Raw genomic sequence first — 15840 nt, 5'->3', positions numbered from 1 at the left:
ACTTTTTATAAAGTTTCTTTCTCTCAATTATTGAGCACAACATATTGTGGAACAAGGAGTCAATTCCTTCACCTTTGGACGCAGACGTCTCGTAGTAACCTCTGAAATGATAAACGTTATAAATATTATAGAGTGTACATGTATCTCTTGTACAAAACAGCACCACAACAAAAATCGGAATTTTTAATGAAGCTTGTTCAATTAAGGCAAATGACTAGTGCCTTGTCTATATACCTGTAAGGGAAGTAACTCTTACACAAGTCAAATTATTCCTGAGGTGATATCTAAATCACTGAATCACTGGTTGACATCAAAATTCGTAAAGTGACTACTGTGATGTATTTTAGGTTTTGTGATGATCTTGTGGCGGTACAAGACTTCCTTCTGGTTGCACAGTGATACACAATGTATCTTAACTCAACTTAATGTCATACAAGCCTCAAATATGCTTCCGGGTTGTAAGCAAATGTAGTACATACATACATATATATTTCAGATATACCCGGTTTGTTAATTAATATTTTTTCCTGATTGAATTAGCAGATACATAAAAATGACTTAAAATGATTTAAACATAGATCTCTGCTTAAAATTTGTTTTTACATAATTCTGTTGTTTGTTTGTGTGTCCGACCGCAATCGGGTTTATAAGACTTGAACAGTGATATTTTTACATTATGTTCCATAATGGTTAATTATACCCTGAACAATATATATTCATGTCCCGTGGGTTGTGACCAGTAGTTGCAACTGACCAGGTCAAATTGAATATCAATTTCATTGGTCAATTTCTCCTGTGATCTCTCCTTACTGTAGGGGTTATTCACTATCATACACCTTGATTAGTTAGTTTTTTATTTGTCCCTGAACAGACAGGATCCGTTCAGTTGTTTCAAAAAAGGAGGATTCAAGTTTCCACTTCGTCAGTGTTATTGCTGACACTCTACATGTCATAACACCACACCGTATTCCTGGTACATTAAAAGTCACTTTATTATACGTCGCTCATGGTCATACAAACGCTTAGCATAGTAGGACAGTATTGCTATAGTATACAAACATGTGAGTGACTTCCGTTATACTAATTGACCTACAGTATGGACAATAGCGACAATTACCGACTGGTAAAATACATACATGACATCCTCCCTTTTTTACATTTGATATTAAGTATATTACCATAACATGTAACATAGCCGAATGTACAAGATCAACATTATTATTATAATATAAATGTCAATTCAACTCAAATACAGTTGATCTTTATATGTTATGACATGCATTAAATTGAACTATTAAATCATTTCAAAATTGAACTTCTTAATTGTTGTCCGTTATATTCAAGATGTTAATTTATATATATATGCATACCAATAACATATACATTTGTAGGTGTTGTATAACTGTCCAATTATCAGCAGTTCATAAATGACCAATTATTATTATGAATTCTTAACACATGATAAATGAATCCAAATAATGTTCATCTGGATTATTGTTTTCAGTTATTATAGTCAAGTCTGATCCTCTCTCCCTCTTTCATGAATGGAATTGAAGAATGGCAATCGAGCGGATATGATTTTTTTTTTTTTTTAAGTAATTCTTCAGCGACACAATCTTTTAAGCAAATACAAATTAATAAAACTGCGAATAACACATTTATGCATATTTTGCACAATTTAAAGAATATAATGCGACACATAATTCTCACAACACTTCAAATGCACAGTTCACTGATTTTCTTTCATTTCTTTCCTGTGTGCATTTTCTCTTTTCATATAATTTTACTATTTTCACAGAATTTTTTACTGGAATTTCTTTGGTAATTTTACACTGCGGCCACATCTTGTTGCTATTGGTTCTTTTACATAATCTTTAGACTTTTCCTTCCTGGGAACTCTATCTACAGGTATGTTGACCGATCGCGACACGGTTTCATTGTTTTCAGGAAACGACGCACGTGTTGGTTTGATATCCTTTCCGTTCCTCCTGTATTTTTTCCTTTTCTAGTTTCGACAATGTAAGATCTTGGATTTGAATGTTTCGCAACAACTTTGGCCGGTATCCATTTTTCATTCTTCTGAAACATGACAGTTTCACCGTTGTCCAAGGGAGGTAATTCTTTACCTGCATGCTGATCATAGTACATTTTGGCTTTTAATTTCCTTTCTGATTTTCAGTCTCATCTTGATATCAGATGTTGGAATTTTATCAGATGATAACAGGGGAGCTGTTGTTGGTATATCTGTTTTTAATCTTCGACCAAAAAACATTTGAGCTGGTGAAAGTCCTAGATCTTCAATGACTATTTCTTTTAGCTAACAAGCCTTTATATGGATCCTCAGATTTCTTTAATATGTTTTTCACTGTCTGCACAGTTCTTTCAGCTTGTCCGTTCGCCTGCGGATATCTGGGACTTGATGTTGTATGTTCGAATCCATATGTCTTTGAGAATTTCTTGAACTCCTCATTAGCAAACTGTGGACCGTTGTCTGTAATGAGCTTGTCAGGGATGCCATATCTCGACATTTGGCTTTTGAGATATAACATAGTGTTCTTACTACTCATATTGTCTAATTTGGACAACTCCGGCCACTTTGAATAATGGTCAATCGTGACCAAATAGTTATGTCCTTGAAATTCAAATTTGTCAGCGGAAATAACAGACCATGGCCTGTTCGGATTTTCCATCATTAATAATGGCTCCTTTGGATTTTTTCTAGAGTTAGTGGCACATGTTGAACAATTTGACACTTGCTCTGAAGGTGTGCGAGTGTTTTTACGCGAGGGCTGAACATGTGTTGTATTGCCTCTTTTATTTTGTTTACTTCCAAAGTTCTTTCCTTGTATGGCGTTGACTTCAGTTGTAAAGCTAACACACGACATAGTTTTAGCTTGATTGTGTGATACTTGGTATTATAGCCTTGGGTAATGTCAAATCAGATCCTATGTTGATCAATTTCTCGCGAATTTTGGGGTTTCTGATTCCTATCACAATTCTATCTCTCACCATTTCTTCTCGCATTTCATTGGTATATTGACAGTCTTTCACTTTAATCTGTATATCTGTCATAAATTGTTCAAAGGGCTCGTCATTGCCTTGCATTCTTGTTTGAAATTTATATCTGTTATATATTACGTTTGACCTGGGCTTTACATATGCCTCAAAGTTTGTGTAGTACGAGGTTAACTTTTTTGCATCATCATCTGATAGGTTCCACGTTGAATAGATACTTCGACCTTTCTCTCCAACCCATATCATCAGGTAACTACATTTTTCAAGCTTTTACGTTTTAGAGGTCCAGTCAACATGAACTCCACGTGTTGCTTGAATGTTTTCCATTCCGTTTCCAAGTCTTCGGAATTTCAGTCCATCTTTGGGACTTCGCCAGCCAAATTAAACATAGCCATGTTAAAGTCATTTTTAAGGACAATTCTTGGCTATTTGATATGCATTTGCTGGTATCTGGGCGACGATGTTCTTGGATTCTGACACCATGTCATAACACCACACCGTATTCCTGGTACAAGTCACTTTATTATACGTCGCTCATGGTCATACAAACGCTTAGCATAGTAGGACAGTATTGATATAGTATACAAACATGTGAGTGACTTCCGTTATACTAATTGACCTACAGTATGGACAATAGCGACAATTACAGACTGGTAAAATACATACATGACACTACATTTCATCTTTGAAAAAAACTGTTATTCAAACATAGTAGAATGTTCAGCCATGAACGTTAACATGAATGTTACTTTGATTACCAGGGATAGAGTATATTAATTGATTGAATTAATTCATTGTGAGCAGAACTCTAACGGATGATATGCAAACTACATTATTGAGAGTATTCGGCACATTGTTGGCAGTGACATTGTTGTCAGACATCAGCTGTTTTTCGGGTGGGTTCGACTCGAATCCATTACAGAAAAATTCACTCAAAGAGTTGGACAGTTCCAGCATGCTCAGATATGGTATGGTACTGTGCATCATTTCAAAGAAACACATGTGTGGTGAACCACTGTTGTGTGTTATGTTACCTGTCGTTCCGGACTGTCCGTCTTCTACTTTGTTTATTAGTCTCGACGTCAGGTAGACGTTTGTAAGTAATATACACCTAGGAGGTTTAGAAGCGTTCTAAAGATCCTGATTTTATAATAGGTGGCGCTAGTTTCCCTTTCGCGAGAGTATAAAAGGCGGCGGTCGAAACTAGATATTGTTCACTTCTTCGTCTGACACGAACGAGATAAGGCCGGACAAAAAGGTATTAGTTAAGATATAGACGTGCCTGAACAAGGCTTCCCTATATCAAAGTACTTATTGTGTATGTAATAACTTACGGTAGAGTACGGAGGCAGATGTGCCTGAGTAAGGCTTCCCTTCTCCGTGGGGACTCTAGTTAGTCTATGTGATCGGTACATCACATACGTTGTAAGTGTATTAATATCAATAGCCTTGGGTCTGCTCGTGGTTTATAAGAAAGTGTCTGAGAGCCCCGAGTGTTGTACTGTACGTACATGCCTAACGTTAAATATATGCTAGGGAGTGCTCAGTAAGAAGTGAGTACTCAGTGAGTGCTCGGTAGAAGTGAGTGCTCGGTAGCAGTGAGTACTCAGTGAAGTGAGCGCTCGGTAAAAGTGAGCACTCAGTCAAAGTGAGTGCTCACTCGGTCAATGAGTGTTGAAACTCTCTTACCCTCATATATAAAGTAATCATAGTTGTATAATGTGATATTGCCCGGAATAAACCCCAGATAGGGAAGATTCATTTTGGTCAGGGAGCACTCATTATTTCATGTAGAATATCATTCTGTTCTGTTAATATAAATAACTCTCTGTTTAGGTGTATTTGTATTTCTACTGTAGGATTACTCAGAGGAACTGAGCAATCATTGTGTTATATTTCAACTGTATAGCTAGTTGGTACTTGATGTATATTACATAAACACAGCCAGGTCAGCTGTATATTTCTGTATATTTTTGCACTGAGGACTCGAGTAAAACTAATTATATGTTAGACAATATGGATCATCAGTAGTGACTGATACGGACCCTGTAAACGTCACATAATTTGGTGGCAGCGGTGGGATCCTGTTGTCTATATTTTTGGTGTGCTCGAATACTCAGGTTTAAATAAAATTTGATATCAGAATTAAACTGTTATTTTTGTATTGATGAAAATGGCCAATGGAACTCCTCGCATTGATTTGATGGACTCTGAAAAGCGGTTTGGTGAGCGAAGTGACCAAAGTTATCATTCAACACCAAAACAGCCTATGTCAAAAGGGAGCAGTCATTATAGAGACTCTGGATTTATGTCTATGCATGCAGCTGATAAAACTCGTGCAGAAAAGAGGGACTTGTCTGTGCTCTATAGCAGTATGATGGACAATCACGAAGATCTTTCATCTCCAGATGAGATAGATAAGGAGATTGAACAAATGCAGGAGCAGTTACGCCGGCTTGATATTGAAAATCAGAGCCTGCGAGAGACTTCGAGTAGACATGGACTGAAGGATTCATCGACATATAAAGGGAATCATGGTGTCCGAAGTAAAACAGAGAGCAGTCCTAAAGTAAGGTTCTCTGAGAGCACATATTCCTCTCATTTTAATGAAGGGAATAAGGAGGACAATATTACCTGTCGTGACAGCAATCAGAGGAGGTCAGCTCGATTAAAGGAGAAGGAATATATATCAAGCTATGACTCTGCTCGGGTGAAGAGAATGAATCCAAGGGCAATGTTGGATATGGATGATAGTGATTACGAGGATCAATCTCCAGTAAGAAAACACAAAACAAAATTTGTGTCTGTTAAAGCATCTACTTATGATGGCACCACACCTTGGAGAGATTATCTGTCTCATTTTGAGGCATGCGCTCGAATCAATAGATGGACAGAGCAGGAGATGGGTCTGTACCTAGCTGTGAGTTTGAGGGGACAAGCTCAAGGTATACTTGGGGATTTGCCTGCCAGGAAACAGGAGCATTATTTCTCACTGATAACAGCTCTTGAACAACGGTTTGCCCCACCCAATCAAACGGAGCTTTATCGAGTACAGTTGCTGGAGAGGAGGCAGCGAGCCAATGAGACACTTCCAGAACTTGGTCAAGCTATTCGAAGATTAGTCAACTTGACTTATCCCACTGTTGAAGTTGGGGTGAGAGAAACATTGGCCAAACAACAGTTTCTAGAATCCTTAGCTGACTCAGATATGCGAATTCGTATAAAACAAGCCAGACCTGATAATCTGACGGATGCGATTCATCTTGCAGTGGAGCTGGAAGCTTACAAGAAAGCAGAAAAACATGGAAATGAAGGTCGCTCATATCTCAGAACAGCAAGTACTGAGAGTACTGAATCGACGCATTCAGCAGAATCTGAGAAATCTGCGATGGAATCTGTGTGGAGTAGTATCCAGCAAAAGTTGGAGAAGATGCAAACTGATATTAGTCAGCTCCAAGCTGTAAGGAAAAAGCAGAACCGACCTGCTCAGCAAAGACAGGATGCAAAGAATAGCACTGATCGACGTTGTTATAAGTGTCAAGAAATAGGACATTTACGCCGAGACTGCCCTCAGCTTAAGAAAGAGTCAAAGAAAGCATCAACTGGAGTAGCTAATCCGGTAAGGACAAGGACGAGAAAGCGAAGTTGTAAACCATCCGCTGGGATTGGAATTTCCTCGGCTGCTCAAGAGGCTGGACTATACATCAATGCTGAGGTACAGCATACAAAAGTGAAACTTTTGGTTGATACTGGAGCCACAGTGACCATTTTGTCACAGGAGTCATATGAGAAAATTCCAGAGGAGAGAAGACCCAAATTGAAAGAGGTTAAAAATGATATCATGGCCGCTAATGGCAGTGAGTTGAAAGTCCTTGGTCAGGGAGGATTTATGATTAAGCCAGAAGGTTGCCGGGACGTGTACTTTGAGGCTGTGGTAGCTAAAATAAGCACAGAAGGAATTCTTGGTCTTGACTTCTTGAAATCAAGAAATGGCTTGATTGATTTAAAGCGAGGATCTTTAGTGTTGGACGACGTGCCAGTGGACACTAAGTACGAGGGTACACTTGGATGCTTTCGAGTTGTTGCCTCCGAAAAGATAACCATTCCTGGTAAGAGTGAGATGGTTATTGCTGGGGAAATACGTTCTCCATCAGGGGAACAGATGAAGAGCGAGTCACTTCTTATTGAAGGAGCTGACTCCTTCCTGAAAAATGACAAGGCTCTCGTTGCCCGATCATTGGTTTGTTATGAGACTACAGTTCCTGTGAGACTCATGAATCTTCAGGAAGATCCGCAAACGGTCTACCCAGGTACAAATATTGCTCGTGCTAGTCCTGTAACAAGTGTCATTGAGACAACATCCTCGTCTAGTTGTGCACCCTCTGGAGAGCTCAGAGAGGATTTACACCAACTACTACAGAGGTCACAAGAACACCTGACTCCGGAACAGAGCAATAAAGTCAAATCTTTGTTATTGGCATACAAGAATCTGTTCGCAGCCACTGACAGTGATCTTGGACGAACAACAGTGGTGAAACACAAAATAGAAACTGGTGATGCCCGACCCATCAAACAACCACTTAGGAGAGTGCCAGCACATTTGAGCCCTGAGGTGGATAGACAAGTCAATGATATGCTGGACCGTGGAGTAATTCAGAAGTCTACCAGCCCCTGGTCATCGGGTATTGTTTTAGTACAAAAGAAAGATGGTAGTCTCCGATTCTGTGTTGACTATAGGCGTCTCAATGCTGTGAGCATTCATGATGCCTATCCATTGCCACGCATTGATGAGGCATTGGACCACTTGTCGGGGTGTACTTGGTTTTCTACACTCGACCTGAATGCAGGGTACTGGCAAGTTGAACTAGAGAGGGAGGACCGTCCTAAAACTGCCTTTTCAACTAGGACTGGATTATATGAATTCCAGGTGATGCCTTTTGGGTTGACTTCTGCTCCAGCCACATTTGAGCGGCTTATGGAGACTGTGTTAGCCGGACTTCAGTGGCAAATTTGTCTCATTTATTTAGATGATGTGATCGTGGTTGGGAAGGATTTTGAGGACATGTTACAAAATCTGCAAACTGTGTTTGAGAGACTCCTTACTGCAGGATTGAAACTCAAAACCAAGAAATGCCAACTGTTTGGAAAAGAGGTGATCTATCTCGGACATGTGATATCAGAGGAAGGAATTGCTACTGATAATGAAAAAGTGAAAGTTGTTGAACAGTGGCCTGTGCCGAAGAACATTAAAGAGGTGAGATCATTTCTTGGATTCTGTGGATATTACAGGAGGTTTGTAAGAAACTTTTCACAGATTGCTAGCTGTCTGCACCGACTGACTGAGAAAGACAGAACTTTTGAGTGGACCAATGCCTGCCAGGAGGCATTCACCACACTAAAGCATCAGCTAATCAATGCCCCTATACTGGCCCATCCAGATTTCACACAACCGTTTATTCTGGACACTGATGCAAGTGACAAAGCTATTGGTGCAGTTCTTTCTCAAAACATTGATGGGAATGAGAGACCTATCGCATATGCAGGCCGGATGCTGACGAAATCTGAAAGGAGTTACTGTGTAACAAGAAAAGAGTTGTTAGCAGTTGTGCACTTTGTGAAACATTTTAAACACTACCTGTATGGGAGGAGGTTTACGGTGAGAACGGATCACAGTTCTCTACGCTGGCTACTGAACTTTAAGGCGCCAGAGGGTCAAATGGCCAGATGGCTACAGGTTTTGAGTTCCTATAACATGGACATCAAACACAGACCAGGAAGTCAGCATCGCAATGCGGATGCCTTAAGTCGGATACCATGCCGACAATGTGGGTTCGATCCCATGTGGGAGAAACATACCGAGACGGAGACTGAAAATACTGCCATGGCATGCCGCCCCAAAACGAAAGAGGACTCGGAAGACCAAAAGTCAAAATTTGAGTCGTCAATACTTCAACAAAAGCAGGAAGATGATGCTGATATTGCAGTAGTGTTTAAATGGGTGAGGGAAGGAGAGAAACCGCCATACAAGGAAATTGGTGACCGGAGCATAATCGTGAAAACATTATGGGCCCAATTTGAATCCCTGGTGATACATGGTGACATGTTGTATCGGAAAACCCCCAATTCAGCAACAAGTCTACAAGCAATTGTTCCTGCAGCAGAAAGACGAACAGTGTTGACCCACAGTCATGACAATCGGAGTTCTGGACACTTGGGTATAAAGAAGACTTTGGCCAAAATTCGACAAAGTTTCTATTGGCCAGGAATTCAAAACGATGTGAAACAATATGTGATCGGATGTCCTCAGTGTAGCAAACGAAAGAGTTCAAGTAAAACCAAGCGAGCCCCTATGCAGATGGTTGAGTCGGGTTTTCCCATGGAGAGGATAGCCATAGATATTCTCTGTGAACTCCCAAGTACACAGCAGGGTAACCGACACATATTGGTAGTTTCGGACTACTATACCAAGTGGACCGAGAGTTTTGCCATGCCAAACATGGAAGCACAGACTGTGGCCAAGATTCTCGTAGAGGAGGTGATAGCTAGGTTTGGTGTACCTTACAGCCTCCATTCCGATCAGGGATCCCAATTTGAAAGTTCTCTCTTTCGGGAGATGTGCTTATTACTACAAATCAACAAAACACATACCACTCCCTATCATCCCAAATCAGATGGAATGGTAGAACGGTTCAACAAGACGCTTGTGACCATGCTGAGTGCCTTTGTAAATAACCATCAGACTGATTGGGACGAACACTTGCCATATGTAATGATGGCGTACCGCTCTACAGAACACGAGACCACTGGGAATTCGCCTAATGCTATGATGCTAGGAAGGGAAACGAGTACTCCCCTAGACATTCAGTATGAAATGCCAAGGAATATCAAGACCATTCCTCAAAACCGATGGGCTTGGCAGTTAAAGGAGAAGATGGAAAATGCACACGAACTGGTTAGGAAACACTCAAAAGGTGCGATGCTCCGACAAAAGCGTTATCATGACCAGAAGTTGTCTTGGACCAAGTTTGAGCCAGGTGATTCTGTCTATGTCTTCTTCCCAAATATTCCGGCTGGGACCACCCACAAGTTAGCAAGCCGATGGCGGGGACCTTTTAAGATACTCACTAGATTGACAGAGGTGACCTATAGGGTTCCATGTGGTTATAGGGGAAAGACTCAAGTGATCCATGCTGACCGCATGAGACCGAGACACCCTCAAGTATTGCGTGGTGAAAGTAGAGCGGAAGCATTCGGACGAAAAGATGTGCAAGTTCAGGTGGATGAAACGTGTTTTGAGCAAAGTCAGAATGAGAGTGTAGAGAAAACTGAGAAAAACTTGTTGCTTGAGGAATTAGGTGAGAAATTCAGTAGTGAGAATGAGTGTGAACCTAATGGAGCAAACCCAAGGCGTACGCGACGTAAACCTCAATGGCATTCTGATTATACTTCATGCTACTAGAATGGTCACTACTGTTTAGTAAACTACCTCTCTTTGTCATTGCAGACATCCCCATAATGGTTAAGACCAAGACAACTCCCGTCAAACAGTGCCCTATGTGTTCCTTCCGTGCCAACAACATGGATGACATGAGGAAGCATATCCTGGAGTGTGGCCTAGAGACAATGGAAAGGAAGACTCTCACGTGCCCTGATTGCAGCTACAAAACTTTCCGTGCTGCTAATATGAATCGGCACCGTAAACGTCATACTGACAACGACAGGAGTGCTCCCAAGGCTGTGGAACAGAGTTTGGAGGAAGACAGGCCTTCAACTTCATCCCAAGCTCCCGCTGTACAAACTGATGTAGAGAGCTGGAAGGCGCAAGATCCTGGTGACCTCCTGGGGGAGATATCGGAATCTTCTGAGGGTAATGGCTTGTCTTCTGAAGATGAGGGAGACAGTCTTCTGGTCGGGCGTACTATCAGAAGACCAACGCGACCAGAACCAGTTCGAGCCCCAAAGAGGAAGTCAGAAACTGCAACTTCAGTCAAGCCCCATCCGAAGGATCCTATCAACATGGTTCCAATGCCAGTGGTAAGCACTGCCCCTAGTGCAAAGAAAACATGCACCTACGTTAATGTTGCCACTCAGACAGAGCAAGAGCCGCCTGCTAGCCGAAGGACTGTAACGAAGACCACCCGGTATTCAGAGGGAGGACGGGACATCCAGATAGTCGAGTTTTTCGAGTTCTTTGAGCAGGAGAACCTCAATCGCTTTTCCTAAATCGATTTTCATGTAACTTCCTGATTAAACCCTTGAGTGTTAGTTATTGTTTTAGCTTTACTTGTGTTAGAACGTGGGGACACGTGTTGCTCGGAGGCGTGGGTAGTGTGGTGAACCACTGTTGTGTGTTATGTTACCTGTCGTTCCGGACTGTCCGTCTTCTACTTTGTTTATTAGTCTCGACGTCAGGTAGACGTTTGTAAGTAATATACACCTAGGAGGTTTAGAAGCGTTCTAAAGATCCTGATTTTATAATAGGTGGCGCTAGTTTCCCTTTCGCGAGAGTATAAAAGGCGGCGGTCGAAACTAGATATTGTTCACTTCTTCGTCTGACACGAACGAGATAAGGCCGGACAAAAAGGTATTAGTTAAGATATAGACGTGCCTGAACAAGGCTTCCCTATATCAAAGTACTTATTGTGTATGTAATAACTTACGGTAGAGTACGGAGGCAGATGTGCCTGAGTAAGGCTTCCCTTCTCCGTGGGGACTCTAGTTAGTCTATGTGATCGGTACATCACATACGTTGTAAGTGTATTAATATCAATAGCCTTGGGTCTGCTCGTGGTTTATAAGAAAGTGTCTGAGAGCCCCGAGTGTTGTACTGTACGTACATGCCTAACGTTAAATATATGCTAGGGAGTGCTCAGTAAGAAGTGAGTACTCAGTGAGTGCTCGGTAGAAGTGAGTGCTCGGTAGCAGTGAGTACTCAGTGAAGTGAGCGCTCGGTAAAAGTGAGCACTCAGTCAAAGTGAGTGCTCACTCGGTCAATGAGTGTTGAAACTCTCTTACCCTCATATATAAAGTAATCATAGTTGTATAATGTGATATTGCCCGGAATAAACCCCAGATAGGGAAGATTCATTTTGGTCAGGGAGCACTCATTATTTCATGTAGAATATCATTCTGTTCTGTTAATATAAATAACTCTCTGTTTAGGTGTATTTGTATTTCTACTGTAGGATTACTCAGAGGAACTGAGCAATCATTGTGTTATATTTGGTACTTGATGTATATTACATAAACACAGCCAGGTCAGCTGTATATTTCTGTATATTTTTGCACTGAGGACTCGAGTAAAACTAATTATATGTTAGACAATATGGATCATCAGTAGTGACTGATACGGACCCTGCAAACGTCACACATGTACAGAGAAGGGGGACCATGAAGGGGAGGTCATGGGCACCAAGCGTCATGTCATGCACATATGTACATCATGTTGGAGAAAAGATAAAGTTAAAAGGTCTCATCAGAAATCCTCCCATGAGTGTCCCCATCGCATCTGACTAGGTCCGGGGGGTAGAAAATCAATGTCAAAGGTCCCACAGATTAAATCACAGGGCTGTGGGGTTAATATGTTTCTACCCCATTTTATGAAAGATCCTCAGGTATCTAATAGACCTCAAGCTCATAACCAAGTAAGTATTGCATAACAACACCAGTATATAACCGAATCAGGCAAGTGTAATTTTGAGGGTTGTAAATACCCTGCAAATTCAGCCCTTAATATTGGTTATTTTCGCAAGATGTTAACTGAATATAAAGATCAGGATTTATGTGACCTTCTTGAGTTTGGTTTTCCTATAGGCTTTCAAGATGAGGCCTATAATACGGATCCGGTAAGTGATCAGGAAAATGAGGACATAGAACATTTTCAGTTTGTGTCACAGGAATTTTCTGTTAACCATAAAGGTGCGACTGATTATCATAAACAGATAGATGCATATTTAGAAAGGGAACAAAACATGTCGGCCATGCTCGGTCCTTTCACAAAAAATTCCTTCAGTACATTTATTAAATTATCTCCCCTTAACTCAGTTCCCAAAAAAGGACTCTATGGAGAGAAGAGTTATCCTCGACCTCAGTCTACCAAAAGGTAACTCTGTAAACTCACATATACCCAAGGACACTTATTTAGGTAAGCCAATCAGTTTGACATACCCCAGAGTAGATGATTTGGTTCAGTTAATCAAACAGAAAGGTAAGGGGTGTCACCTTTTCAAAAGGGATCTGAAAAGAGCTTACAGACAGTTCCCCATTGACCCCGGGGATATCCATCTGGTGGGCTATATGTGGAGAGATACTATCTACTTTGACACAGTTCTGTCAATGGGTCTCAGCTCAGCGGCCAACATTTGCCAGAGAATGACCTCAGCGATATCCTTTATATGTTACCATTCAGGCGATTATGTACTAAATTATTTAGATGATTTTGGAGGTGCTGAGGAAAAAGACAAAAGTCAATCTGCCTATGAATTTTTGGGAGCTGTGCTAGAAAACTGTGGGTTGGTGGAGTCCCTGGAGAAAGCTGTGCCTCCTTCGACTAAAATGATTTTCTTAGGGGTTTTATTTGACACAGAAACCTTGACACTAAAAGTACCAGCCTAAAGAGACCAATCAACCAATTGTTTTCCCATAGACTTTTAGTATTAACGTTTTGAATATGACGATTATGGTTTATAACAAAAGTTTAGGGTCTGGTATAACACCTAATCAAAAAAAAAGTTGGGTCCTTCAGCTCAAATTTTCTCCAGGGTAGCCATTTTGAAAATAGGTGAATTTCGCAGTAAAAATTCTCAAAAACCGTAAATGTTTACCTGTTTACTATTATTACGGGAACTTTTGGGAAAAAAACCAATCGGACTTACGAAATTTATATCAACATTTCTTATTGATAGTTACCTATCAGTCTACATATCTATTTTCTCACTTCATAACATACTGGCCAATCAGTGGCTGCCAGACATTTTATCCTTGGCTCAACGTTCTATACATAGGGGCTGTTTCAAAAATCTAGTTTTTCAATTGGTTGGTTGTTCCCTTCAGGGTTCAGGACATTTTAGATCTAGTCGTGACCTTGTTAGAAAGAGAAGAGGCCTCCTTACAGCAAATTCAGTCCCTACTCGGGAAATCAATGTTTATTGCTAGCTGTGTGAGACAAAGTCGTGTATTTATCAGTAGAATATCAAATTGGCTCAGGGCGGTACCGCAGGGTGAAATAGCGAATCTAAAGGTTCCAATCCAGATACAGAAGGACCTAGTCTGGTGGAGGGAGTTCCTCCCCTTATATAATGGGGTGTCTATGATAAGTTTGGAGGAATGGTCCGTTCCAGATGGTGCGTTTTCGTCGGATGCTTGTCTGTCTCAATGTAGTGGTAAATGCAAAATGCCGATATGCAGTTAAAACGAAACAAAGTGAAGATTGAATGCAAGCTGAATAAGTGGATGCAACTTTTCAAATGACACATTAATACATGTAAATTATATTCATGATTCAAATGTAGTCTTATTATCACCAAAAATGATTCAAACTGATATCATTTTGTTATCCGTGCTGAAACGCATTATAGTTCGTCAATATATTTCACCAGTAGTTTTATACTATAATCCCCAGGATTAAAACTATGCCGTTTATCTTTTTTAAAGATATTTCTCGTTAGGTGTAGTCTTAGAAAGCTTGTTTGTACAACATACTGAATCGGCCCGATATCAAATCCGAAAAAAAAAATATAAGTGGTTTTATTTATTTATTCATTATTTTATTTAAACGCTTAAAGCTTGTAAATTTACGCCACTTTGTGTGTAGCTTTATCAGAAATGTTTTTGCTCGATTTATTTAATGAAATTTCACAGTTTGATGATTTCCGGATATTTGACCCGGTCGCTGTTTTGTGTGTCAGTTATGCCTTTAGACTCGCGGGTTCATTGAGACATTTCGCCCCAGGTATTTACTGTGTCTACGTACCGAGCTAGACTTTCTTTTATGATTGTAATACCTGATCAGAATACAATACAATGCGATAATTAGATATTGGTAACTATTATCAGAGATGTTCGCTGTTGAAAAAATGCAAAAGTTGCGGTTAACGCGAGATTTTTCCAACGCCGTCAGGTGGCAAGCTTCCTTCCACACCTCGTGTACGGACGTACATTATGTATCTGGGTGGGTCAAAATTAAAACAAAAGCACGACGAAGTGATACATAATACCGTTATTAGAATTTACCAACAGTGAACAAGGCAGGTGAGACATTGTTTTCAACAAAACATTCCCGTTTATAATTGGCTTAACATCGATATCCATAACGTAGTGAAATTTTACATCGGTACATCGCTTTCGTTGATAATTTCTGATTTCTAATCATACTGCCTACAAACAAGTATATATATCCTTTGGAATAGAATAACACACAGTAAGAATGATTTATATGCCAACAGCCTAATGCTAACAAACCGTTTGAGATCTACGTTTTTCAACTTAAAGGCAGCTAGTTGTCATTCGATATGCCTAATTAAATGGGCTATCAACACTTATGTATGATTTTATTATTTGACATTTCAATCTAGATACAAAAAAACCTGATACACATGAATTTCATTTTAAAAACAAGTCTATTTTAGAAATGCAAATTTTATATCTCTTATATAGATTGTTATTATAAATGAATTTCACAAAATAAATAGAAATAAAAACCGACCTACCTACCATAGTTGTTTTTGGACATCATTCTATTTTTATTAGCTGATTGTCATAACGTTGCGATACCAACTATATATACTAATGATAAACAAACAATAGGATAAAATCAATGAAATGTGG

General features: G+C 40.1%; 2 protein-coding genes across 2 annotated transcripts; one reads left to right on the top strand and one right to left on the bottom strand.

Annotated features, from left to right (window-relative positions):
- Positions 1 to 2297: 2297 nt before the first annotated feature.
- Positions 2298 to 2885, bottom strand: LOC117317521 (uncharacterized protein K02A2.6-like). Its single transcript, XM_033872336.1, has one exon. The coding sequence runs from the start codon at positions 2883 to 2885 to the stop codon at positions 2298 to 2300; it is 588 nt and encodes a 195-aa protein (XP_033728227.1).
- Positions 2886 to 10530: 7645 nt separating this feature from the next.
- LOC117317520 lies at positions 10531 to 11238 on the top strand. The gene has a single exon (XM_033872335.1). It carries the CDS (start codon positions 10531 to 10533, stop codon positions 11236 to 11238), a length of 708 nt encoding a protein of 235 aa, XP_033728226.1.
- The last annotated feature ends 4602 nt before the right edge of the window (positions 11239 to 15840 follow it).

Source organism: Pecten maximus, chromosome 19, assembly GCF_902652985.1.
Source record: "Pecten maximus chromosome 19, xPecMax1.1, whole genome shotgun sequence".
Classification (NCBI taxonomy): domain Eukaryota; kingdom Metazoa; phylum Mollusca; class Bivalvia; order Pectinida; family Pectinidae; genus Pecten; species Pecten maximus.
This window is presented reverse-complemented; position numbering and strand designations above follow the sequence as displayed.